The sequence below is a fragment of the Biomphalaria glabrata genome, chromosome 7, assembly GCF_947242115.1.
Source record: "Biomphalaria glabrata chromosome 7, xgBioGlab47.1, whole genome shotgun sequence".
NCBI lineage: Eukaryota > Metazoa > Mollusca > Gastropoda > Planorbidae > Biomphalaria > Biomphalaria glabrata.
The window spans coordinates 40,409,475-40,421,545 of record NC_074717.1 but is presented as its reverse complement, the minus strand read 5'-3'; the positions used below and the strand labels follow the sequence as shown (position 1 = coordinate 40,421,545).

The 12,071-nt window shown below is 33.5% G+C and overlaps 1 protein-coding gene across 1 annotated transcript in view; it reads right to left on the bottom strand.

The window, feature by feature from the left end:
* LOC106077917 (protein virilizer homolog) overlaps positions 1-12,071 on the bottom strand; it is a 35,003-nt gene that overhangs the window by 880 nt on the left and 22,052 nt on the right. The window contains exons 19-39 of the mRNA XM_056036573.1: positions 11,688-11,855; positions 10,818-10,961; positions 10,502-10,714; positions 9,838-9,923; positions 9,474-9,692; positions 8,819-8,914; positions 8,581-8,653; positions 7,965-8,101; positions 7,398-7,597; positions 6,058-6,243; positions 5,290-5,395; positions 4,763-4,837; positions 4,496-4,656; positions 3,722-3,965; positions 3,492-3,597; positions 2,483-2,759; positions 2,104-2,171; positions 1,532-1,779; positions 1,054-1,228; positions 414-486; positions 154-270 (exon numbers count right to left, since the gene is read on the bottom strand). Of these exons, the coding sequence (XP_055892548.1) occupies positions 154-270; positions 414-486; positions 1,054-1,228; positions 1,532-1,779; positions 2,104-2,171; positions 2,483-2,759; positions 3,492-3,597; positions 3,722-3,965; positions 4,496-4,656; positions 4,763-4,837; positions 5,290-5,395; positions 6,058-6,243; positions 7,398-7,597; positions 7,965-8,101; positions 8,581-8,653; positions 8,819-8,914; positions 9,474-9,692; positions 9,838-9,923; positions 10,502-10,714; positions 10,818-10,961; positions 11,688-11,855 (3,172 nt within the window). The remainder of the gene's footprint in view (positions 1-153; positions 271-413; positions 487-1,053; positions 1,229-1,531; positions 1,780-2,103; positions 2,172-2,482; positions 2,760-3,491; positions 3,598-3,721; positions 3,966-4,495; positions 4,657-4,762; positions 4,838-5,289; positions 5,396-6,057; positions 6,244-7,397; positions 7,598-7,964; positions 8,102-8,580; positions 8,654-8,818; positions 8,915-9,473; positions 9,693-9,837; positions 9,924-10,501; positions 10,715-10,817; positions 10,962-11,687; positions 11,856-12,071) is intronic.

Genomic DNA, 12,071 nt, shown 5'->3' with positions numbered 1-12,071 from the left:
ACAACCTATCACTGTCATATATATGAAAAAATGACCATTGACAACTATTGCTTTGCAATCACCATCATGATTGTCATAATCACCATCCTGATTGTCATGATCACCAGTGTGTATGTCGTGATCACTAATGTGCTTGTTTGACAGCTGACTTACCCAGTCTCCCCGACATCTCTGCCTCTGCCCCACTGATTGCCTCGACCACCTCTGCCAGGAGAAAACCTTCCATTCCTGTTTCCGTGTCTATCTGGAGGTGGTCCTTGACGCTCAGACCTTCAAAGAATAATTAGAATATTTAGAATGAAAAATAATTATTGCTATTAAAATCTAAACTGTGTATAAAGTTATTGACTCTTTATTCAGCAAAGTATTTGTCCATATCCAATTTTGAAAAACATTACTTCTTAAAAAATTACCCTCTAGGAAATTGCCTAGGTGCCATGAAATTAGTTCTTGGTCGTTCAAGTGGTAAAATACCTCCTCCTCTACCTGCAGGAGAAGAAACAAAATGATTAATGATAAGAACAGAGATGTGTACAGATTTTTACTACAAGTTAGTTAATTCAAAAACTTATAGAATGAATTGGTTAAAAGTAAAAGTTCCTCTTTCAGACCTTGTGGTCTTCATCTGATTCTGTGGCCTACGGTTAACGAGGGTGTTATGTGGCCAGAACAATGACCAACCGCCTTTACTTTTCCCCAACTAATGTCAGGTACCCATTAGAGATGGGTGGACTCAGAGGCGCCCAAAGATTCTGAAATTAAAACCCCCAGTCTTCACCAGGATTCGAACCCTGGACCCCAATTCAGTAGCCAAGCACTTTACCGCTCAGCCACTGTGCCTCCATAGAATGAGTTAAGCTAAAAAGAAAATCAGAAAATGTTAGAACTGAAAGCTGCAGAGTTACCTGAGTTCATATTTGAAACTGAAAGCTGCAGAGTTACCTGAGTTCATATTTGAAACTGAAAGCTGCAGAGTTACCTGAGTTCATATTTGAAACTGAAAGCTGCAGAGTTACCTGAGTTCATATTTGAAACTGAAAGCTGCAGAGTTACCTGAGTTCATATTTCCTCTGTGTGGGGATGGATGTTGTGGAGGAGGGGGGGGTGGGTGTGCTTCATGGAGCATCGCCTCCCTCCTGCTGTAGGGGGCTGGGGGTGTATAGAAGCGACCTCTTGGTGGGAGGCCAAAACCTCTGCCCCTCTCAAATCCTCTACCTCTAGGTAGCTCCTGTTGAAAAAGAAAAACACATAAGTGACCATGAGAATAACACTAATGTAATACAAGTTCACATTTAACACATGTTAGGACTAAGCATCTTTCTGATAGTTTTAATTCCTTAGCCAATTAAAGTCATTGAGAGTCTTCCAGAAATCACTAGGTGTTAGGTTCTAATAAAAAAAAATAACCAGGAATGCAACCATTGTCTTTCAATACAGAAGGCACCATAACTAGTCAGAATATTACCATCCATTTATGAGTCTTATCATTTGACTACTTGAAATGTGATTGACTGAGCCCTGTACAACTTACATCCACTTTTTCTCGATTGTCTCTGTTTCCTGGAAGCAATGGGGGTGTCATTGGAGGGCGGAGTGGTGGTTGTTGATGCTGCTGCTGTTGTTCCTGCTGCTGTTGGCTGTTCTCCATCTTTACAAAATCATCCACATGCATAGAGGGAGGCCTGGAGGTGTTTGGAGCCCTGGTCCTAAAGAGATCATTGCTCCTACTGCCCAGCATCAAACTATGGTTCATGATACCTCTGCCTCTCATAGGTGCCACTGAAATAAACCAGAAAATCTTATGTTAGCAAACCTAGTTTCATGATGTATTTTTTTAATCTTTAATCTCTAACTCATAATTTAGTTGATAACGAAGACAAGCCTTATTATTATTAATCTCAAGCTCATTATTTAGTTGATATTTTATTTATATGTAAAGTGTATTAAATAGATTGTAAAACATGCAACAGAAATAAAAGGTTTCATCTGAGACCAATTATAAAGCACACATTTATATGAATGTATCATTCTGTCGAAACAAAAAAAAATGAATTCAGTCAGTCAACTATATTAAAACATCTTAGATAAAAAAAAAATATTTACCAAAAGGTTTTTTGCCTGTTTTGCCCCCTCTGTTGATACTAATAATTTCATGTGATTTTCTTCTGTCTCTGAGAAGCAAAAATGTCAACATTAGGTCAATTTCATACTAAACATTTAATTCTTTCTTAATAAAATCTAGAGCTTTGGCAAAATTTTACTTTTTTTTTTGTTTAGTATTTTATTTTCTCAAAACAAAATGAGCTTCAAGAACTTGCTTTTATATCCAAAAACTGTCATTCAAATTAAATTTTTTAAATCCCTCACTTTCTTGCTAAAAATCTAGAACATGAAAATGTTGCTTTGAAAAAAAAAACAACTTAAGGTAAAAAAACAACAGGACATTGAAATTGTTGAACGTTTCAATCATAATATAACTTACTTTGGTCTTTTAGGTCGCACCATGTCCTCTTCAGCCGTTGAAGCTTCCTTTTTAAGCTCTTCCTCTAGATTGAAATCTGGCAGATGGTGTTCGCAGATAGCTTGCAGATCACAACGTAAGACTTCGGGTTCAGCATCAGGCTCATCAGAGGCAGGGTTTGCTAACCAGTAGCTTGGACTGAGTCGCTCATCCTCTGAATCAAGTATAGTGTAGACTGCTCTTTGATTGAACAGGTCTGTTAGGGATGCAGGCGTGGGGAGTTGAAACGGCTCCACATCTACGAACAACAGAAAATACATTATTTGTAGAAAATTTTTATAAATGATTTATAGTACCTCAACCTCCTATAACATAGGTACAGCTTGCAACAGCAATGTTCAGTTGTGGAGCACAATGACACATTGATGTTTTATGTTTTTGAATGTTTTCTTTATTTTGTTTTATTAACATAAGGATATTTATATTAAAATTTATTTTCTATTCAATTTAGATATTAAAATACTAGATGTAGATCTAAGTGACTTAAAATAAACAATTAATTTTTAATATGCTATATAAAATTTTCTTAATGCAAAATGAATAACTTTTAAATTTTTTTTTTCATTCATTATACTATATAAAAGGGCATGCATATGTCTTTATGTCTATACCAAACTAACTTTAATCATAACATGGTAATGCAATACAAATTGGCAAAGTGAATATTTCCATAGAAGAAGGGACAAACAGAGACAAAGAGTTAGTTATGATTTAAAAAATAGACTTTTACATAAATGTTTTTTATTTTCTGAATGCACAATAATTTCAGAAGCTGTCAGTAATTTCTTATAGATTTTTTTTTAAATAACAAAGCACAAAAAGGGTAAATATAGTTCATAGGTCAAGCTATGAGTAGAGATTTATATGAAACCTTACTTGAAAGTCAAGGTCATTAATTTATCAAATTTATTTTAAACATTTAGATTTAATCATTTCAGTAAAATTATTTTTATCATAATTCAAAACTTACTAGTGTCCCCTTCCTGAGGTACCTCTGGTGGACATCTCAATATGCTGGTCAGTGCTGTGATGCTTTCTAATATAGACTCTAAGGTTTCCTCCTCTCTAGAAAGTTCCTACATCACGTACAGAATATTTCCAAATGTATTATTTACAGGATACTACAAAGCCCTGATAACTACAAGATACTTTACATTGTGACTAAATCTACATTCTCAGACGAAGAAGACCTGAACTGACCTCTAGCTCTTCAAGTGGATGTCTGACGGAAGGATTCCACAACAGGAACTGCCTCAGCTCTTCTCTGCTGATGACTTTGGTCCTGGTGACAGCCATGTCTTCTGCCTGGTCAATGGTGGTCATGACCCTCAAAAGTTCGAGGGTGGAAGACAGCGTGGATAGGCAATCAGAGCTGTCCTTACTGAACGTGTTGTTAATGCGATTTAACAGAGTATGAAGGACTGTTATGTTGCGTTCCAAATTCCTGGAAATAATAACACCAAAATTTAAATTGATATTAATTAATAATTCTAATTCCATATTTAACTTTTATTACTACTTATGAAATATGTTTTAGAAAGATAAAATATGTTAGGCTTTTGATGAAGCGTAAAGTATATGAATATGTACTACATCCACTGCTGACTAAAATGAGTGCATAAAATAGTACAACATGAATAAGTGTAGGACATATTCATCTTTTTCTTTCTGATGAAAAGTCAGTTTTAACATAATGTTTAAATTTAACATCAAGCATGGATAAACTGTATCTTCAAGTAAAGACTGTGATAGGACTTAATACATTCAAGTTTGTCTCTAATGTCATAGTTCCTAATAGTTCCTATTAAAGTTGTACTTTATTTTTTATCTTTACAACATCTACATGAATGAGAAACCATTTTCTATAAAAGTTTTTGTTTGATGTAATAATGGATCATTGAGGAGCATGATGAAACACATTGTGTAAGATTTCAGTGTCAATAATCAGCCCATCAGACAATATTTTTTACTTACATTTTCAGGTGATAAAAGCCATAGTCGTGGTCGGTGAGCATAGTGAGTGTCCGCAGACAAGGAAGTATAGAAGCATACGACTGAGATGGGTTGCCAATGTGCTCCAACAAGGCAGCCATGATTTCTGCCATAAGTATGTTCTCTGGGAGGGAATTAGCCAGCTGAAACAAATGTTTCTTTCATTCACTCTTAAGGTTAAAACTATTGTTTCCAAACATAAGCATATCCCTGTTAATGTAACTATACAGTTAAACTGAAGCAACTCACATGTTCTGCAAGAGTTACTGGTAGGTCTGTGTTTACCATGGATACTTCTAAGTCACACAAATTTTGTATCATAGACTGAAATGAAAGTTTAGCAAAAAAAAAAGCCCATGTAAAAGACATTAACAAAAAGGAAAACAGAAATTTTTGTGAAGTTTTCTTCATACAAGATATGGGATATTCTTTTAGTTGTGCTATGCCTAAAGGAAACTGTCAGATGTCTATAACTATGTATCTATTTAACACTGACAGTGCTGATAAAATCATCAAACAAGCAAAATATTTCCTTCAGTATTACAGATTCTGATTTTCAAAAACATTTTTTTGTTTTCAAATCACACACAAAAAAAGTTTATTCTTTTGTAGAAGAGAATAAATTAATGTTCTTCCAAACATGTTTGTATATTACTGCCAGTAGTAGCAGCTACTTCGTATCTCCCTAATAACTAAGGATCTTCAGAGAATGAATGTTATGTACAGCTATAAACAGTTTATTTTGAGTTGTATGGTAGGGTAAAAATGTTACATACCACAATGCCTTCTTGGGTTTGGATTTCAGCAGCAGTCTCAGCTGTTTGGTTCAGCAGTTGTAACATGATGGCCAGAAACTCACTGTACTTGGTATCATTGTTGATGCTTCATCCAGTCAGCAAACAGTAGCATTACAGCGACAACAGAACATTTATGAGTTTAAAAAGAAAATTAAAAAAAATAAACAACCAAGTTTAATAGAAAATACAATGACATTGAAAATGATAAATTTACAATTTCTTATAGCCATTCATTCATTTCAAGACATTTCGTGCTATTTTTTGTAAGTTATAAGCTACAAGTCATTATACTTAACAATATGGAATGTATAATTTGAACTGATAAATATCTTACTGAAATATTGTATTTAGATTGGAAAGGAAAATACCCAGATTTTGTTTGTTATTAATGATGATAAAGGACTTGTGGTCAGATAAGTGGAAAATAGGATTTTTAATTCAGGATTTTACAAAGTCCATCATGTACAAAACTCACATAGATATTTGTCTTTTCTTGGGAAAATCAAAGATTGTCAGTCATTTATTTTTTGTTTACAGAAACATGGAAACTACATAGTTTGGTTCATAGAATTATAGATTGCAAAGAGAATTCTTTTTTTTTTATTTATGGTTTAACAGAAAAACATATTTAAATAGATTTGTATAATTCAAAATTAGACTTGACTTTTAATGTTATCTTCTAATGTTATAGAGCATGAATTCTGTTTTGTATTAAAGTAAGTCTGTGTAAGCTAATCCAGTACTGACCTAGTACCAATGAGTTGAAGAAGTGCTGCTTTGATGCCTGGGTGTGACAGTAAGTAGGCCAAAAGGTTCAAGGTTTTAGCAGTGTGAATAGAAACAGATCTGACAGCTGTTGGCTCCTCCTCTCCCTCGGTGGGTTGAGTTGGTTTCTTGGGCTTCAGACTGACCATAAGGATGTCCAACAAAATTCTACCAATAAAAATTAAGTTGTCCTATTAGTGAAATGACCACAACAACAAAGTCACATGCTAAGATCAAATACTTTCAAAAACTTAATATAAATAGAAAATACTATATAGCATCTACGTCAAGATTAATTGTTTTTTAAAAATTGAATAAAAAAGTTAGTTCTGAAAGTAGAGAGACTTTATAGTCCAATGCATTGACGACATTTATATTTGTGGATCTACTCTTGTAGATTAAAAGCAGATTTTCAAAAACATTTAAAATGTGTAAACATATTTATGTTTTAACTTTATTTATTAGTAATAGTTAGGAAAAGTATTTAATCTATTTCTTACTACAAAAATTATCAAACAAAATATGTTGCTAAAGGCTTAGACTACAATAAACATTGTAGATCACCTCCCTTTCTTTACACTATATATTAGAAACAAAGATGTTAACTGAATAACCCCAAACGTATGTGTACAAATTAAAACAAAAAAAGGGTTTCAATATTATTTGATAGGAAAGTTATACACTTCCTATGGCCATTAAATCTTTCCAATTTGATGGCACAAATATGGAACTAATACTTTTGACTATTCCCTCTACAATCCTTAATATTCCTAACTCAAACAATAAAAAATAGATTCGAAATTAATTAAAATTATAAATAATGGTCCAATTAGGCAGGTGATGTAACGCTCTTATATTACTGTGACCTATGGTTAACAAGAGTGTCAAGTGGCCTGCACAATGACCAACCAATTTTACTTTTCCCTAACTGATGTCAGGTACCAATAAGAGTTAGGAGGACTCAGGGCCATCCTAAAAAATCAGAAATACAAGACATCTCCGTTTGGAAGCCAAGTGCTTTACCTCCCAGCCATCATGCCCCCAATCCTCAAGAATGTTAATGTAATACTTTAGAGCCTCCAATTCTATTTAGTATCTTAATGCCCAATGGCTCCAAAGTAGTGGAATAACATGGAACTATATGAACTTTAAATTCATTAAGAGGGTTGTGACACAATAAAAAATAATGAGTATTAATTAGTTACAAGCTTGAGTGTTAAGTCATAGTTTATTATAATAAAGCAGTCATTCCATATTTATATAAGTTCTGAAATGCTACATCTTAAATCCACAAAGTGGCATTGTTCATAAATTCGTCTCACTTAGTAATTCTTAAAGAAGAGGGAGCAGCTAGATCAGCAATCTGCCAACAGACACGTCTCATCAGATGCTGCAAGGGCTGACAACCAGTGCCAGACAAGGTGTCTAGTACTGCAAATAGTTCAGGCGTTGCAGACTGCAAATGGACACTCCATAACTTCCTAGACATCACAGCAGCATCCATTTCCCCATCTGTCAAAGGCTGAAAAAATTGTTTTAAGAATACATTGAAACAAAGAAGTATTTAATTAAATGATACATTATTTTTTTTATATTTAATAGAAATTTTTTTTTAATAGTTCATTATCCACAAAAGATCATTTAAAATATTTGAAATATGACAAACATTTCTAATTTAATAGACATTATAATAATTAAAAATGACATTATATAAGCATATCCGGAAAAAAAAAATGTCTGAAACATACACAAAATTATTTCAATGCTTCACCGAACTGAATTTTTGTTAAAGTGCCTCAAAATAATGACTTAATCTATTCTATGTAACAAAAAGTGAAATAAAAACCTAATCTATGTTAAACAAATTAGAAATAAATGTTTCTGCGTACATCTTTGGTATGAAGTGGGAATGGCAGGGGCAGTAGCTCAGACAGAATCAGAAGTCCACTCATGTAAGTGTATGGAGACTTGATTGTGTACTTGAGTAGCTCCTTCAGCATTAGAGTCCAGAGACTTTTACTGAGGGCTGAGACAAACATACAGTAGGATAGAAAGTACACAACAATACACTAAATGTGATGCAAGTCTTTAGTGTTTCAACTGTTTATGCATATATATACATATATTTATTTATTTACTCAAATATAAGAACAAATAATGTGATTTAATTCTTAATGCAGTTTTACATATATTTAATATGAGTAATTTCTAAAAATAAAAGGAGGTTTCTAAAAATTATTAACAGCATGAACAAAGCCACACAATAAATCCTTTAAAGTTGTGGCTGAAAACTATTTTACTATTTGTATCAAATATTTTAACCCGACAAATTTAAAATATGGAACTAATCAGTGATAATAAATGTTACTGATCACATTCATTGATAGCTTTTTAATTATTGACTTCCTTTTCACTTTTAGTTCATGCTTTTGTTAATGTGTTCTTTTCTATGCATCCTTTAATGGATTGGCCCTAATAGTTTTATGTAAACATGTCAAGAAATACCATCATCAGTCTGTGTCTCTTGCAGCTCTTCCTGAGTAAAGGCAAGAAGGGTGTCAACTATATCTTTCTGAATCTGTTGTGAGGCAATAAAAACAATATAATATATTGATATAAATATGCATCATGCACATGTAATAAAATCACACATCATTTATAGAATGAAAAAAATTGGATAATTTATCAACAGTTTTAAATTGGATTTATTCTTCTTGCTTCAAACTGAAAGCAGATGGCCTACCTTGGCCAAATCATTGTTGTAAAGAGAGGATGTAGGAACAGAGCACATGACTGTGTGAAGCTCCAACAACACGGGTATAGAAGTCAGATCTTTAAACTGAAAACAAAAAAATAATTACTGCTAGTTAACTACAGCAGAACAAATACTACTATATTTTAAATGACATATTCAAGGACTGATTCAAACAGATTTGTAATATTTTACAATGTAAAGTAAAGTAAAGTTTCCCTTTCAAACCTTGTGGTCTATAGGGCAGATGATGTAAAGGTCATCTGTTTCTGTGGCGTACGGTTAACGAGGGTGTCATGTGGCCAGCACAACGACCAACCGCCTTTACTTTTCCACAACTAATGTCAGGTACCCTTTAGAGCTGGGTGGACACAGTGGTGCCCAAAGATCCCGAAATAAAAATCCCAGTTTTCACCAGGATTTGAACCAGGGACCCCCGGTTCGGAAGCCATGCGCTTTACCGCTCAGCCACCGCACCTCCATTTTACAATGCACAGCACAAAAATGGCTTTAGTGGTTCTAGAAATCAGTCTAAAATTGGTTATCAGATGTTAGCTTGATATACAAAATAATATCTAAAGCATAATTTTTTAGTGATAAAAAAAATTTAAACATAAATAATAGAAGTTAATGAAAATAAACTAACTGAATTGATGATCAAAGGATCTTTATCCCCTGCACCATTCATTTCTGTATCAATCTTAAGTGCTTCCTTAGCCTCTACTCTAAACGCCTGAATAAGTTGACACAGAGTGGCATGGACCAGACTAAGGGTTGGCTTGATTAGAGAGAAGTAAGTCAGCCATTGGTCAGTGGTGTAAGGAATACCTTGCTGCCAGACTTTGAGCTGAGATTCACTCAATTTCTGAAGACAAAAATATATACATGTAGCACATAACATAACAATGGTTAGAATAAAACATATCACTTCCATAGTATCTAACAATATTATTTCTGTAATATGTAACATAACAATAGTTAGAATAAAAGATACTAGTATATGAACTTACTTGAAGAATGTTGATAAAAATAGGAAAGCACTCAGAACTGTACAACTCTACAATAACGTATCTGTATTTGGCTTCATTTAAAGTGTCTGGGTTCAGGAAAATATCAAAAGAGACACATTTTAATCAATTTTTACAAAATGCAAAACATTGTGCTTGGAATAAATTATATTTAGTTAATATGTTGATGATTTGTCAGAATTTAATCTTAATCAGCTGATTTTCTGATATAGAAATGACTAATGTGAACAATATATAAACTCCAAAGATAATGGTATAATCTACTTTTTAAAACACAATTTCTGACAAAACCAACCCAGGAAACCAAAAAAGAAACAACAAATCAAATAAAGCAATATGAAGATAAAAACTTTGTCTGTATACAACCGAAGTTAATCCCTGGATTATGTCAGCCATATTTACTTTAGCTTCACACCAACAAGAATTTAATATTCTTATAAAATCAACAAACTCAATATTTAGTTATTGTTTTTTAAACAACAGACCTAAGGTAATCAAATAACATTACTCAGCTAGCAGCTCAGTAAACCATTATTTCTTTTTTTAAATAAAGAAATGTACGTAAATTATTAGACAAGATAAGTGCCTTAAGTGATAAATCAGATAATATGATGCATCGTATTCAATGAGCTTCCATGGCACTAACCTAGATTATCCACACTTGCATCAGCAGCAGCAGAAGATATCAGAAAATAAATCATACGGACAATGGTGATCAGTCCTGGAGGCACTTTCTTCACATCATCTGTGTACTGCTTCAGCTGAGAGATTATTGAGGGGAGACCATCCAAATCAAAGCTTGTCACTTTCTTGGCAGGGGCAAGCCACTCCTGAAGTTGACTCAATTTTGTGCTGCCGCCTTGGAATGAACAAATGAAAGAAATGGAACACATTAAACAGGCTCGTCTGCATTTACTGCCCAAAAACAACAATAAAAAAAAATAAATAAAAATGTTCAATACCATTTTCACAAAGGGCAAGTAATCTGTGAGCGTAATTACTCAGCAGATTAACATCACTTGATGTCTTGATGACAATTAGCAGAAGTTGAATTGAACAATTGGCACACACGGAACGTTTCATAAGCATGTCGAAGTCTTCATCACCTTGAAGGGAAGAAAAATGTTCTAATTTATAACTGTAATTTAATCATGTGCTTATAAGGTCACCATGTTTGTGATTAGGCAAAATTTTGTTAGTCTTACTGTACTCCAGGAGACTGACCACACAAGGGAGCCACACGATGGGTGTGAGATCACAGGTTCATGTGGTCAAATGATTTGCTTTGCTTAGAAAGGACTTATGAGTCAATGCTAAGATTGAAGGTTAGAGAGAGAGGTTTTAGTACTTTGCAGTATGTGACTATTTTCTGTTGATGGATTCATCTGATGATATACATTGCACATTCGTACATGAGTTATAGAAGAAATAGAAATCTTAATTACATATCGTACATGAGTTATAGAAGAAATACAAATCTTTATTACATATAAGAGTTGTTATTTACGAGAGTGGGCGTGTGGTGAGAATGAGCTATCTCATCACAGACAGATCTTCCTTTTAAGAGCTTAGTAAAGTGATCCAACCCTTACACAACATGCCTGTACAACCACCAAAGTAACACACGAGGAGGTGGTTTGTGGCAACCAGTATATCAATTACTGTTATTCACTGTTGGAGCAATATCCCACATACATCTTTTTCTTTATTCAGATTTTTTCAAGGATTAAAGAAATGTATGCAATGATGACTTAGTAATATTATTAATAACAATTATGGTGGTTTTATATCGAGAACCTATTAAATTCATAAAAAAAGTAATGCCAAATTACCTGTTCTCTCCAAGTATGGCAACAGAACTTCAATGTTCTTATCAAAGCTAAACACTTTGGATAAAATGTTGCGACCCAACAATGGATCTCTATTAGCTGCACTGTATGTCATGGTGTAGAGGCCATGTAGAATGACTATCACTTCTGGGTCATCCACTAGTTTGTTAACTGGAAAAGAATGTGTTCCCACCATTGATACAATATGCAAGAAGAACACAAATTATGTTAAAACATTAAAACTTTGTGAAAGAAAGCTGGCTATGGGGTATATAGTTTAGCACTAATTAGTACATGTTACCAAATGTTACAATTAATAGCTTAAAAAAAATAAAATAAAGTGAAATAATGGGATTTTTAAATTAAAGTGTTTCCAAATACCAAAAC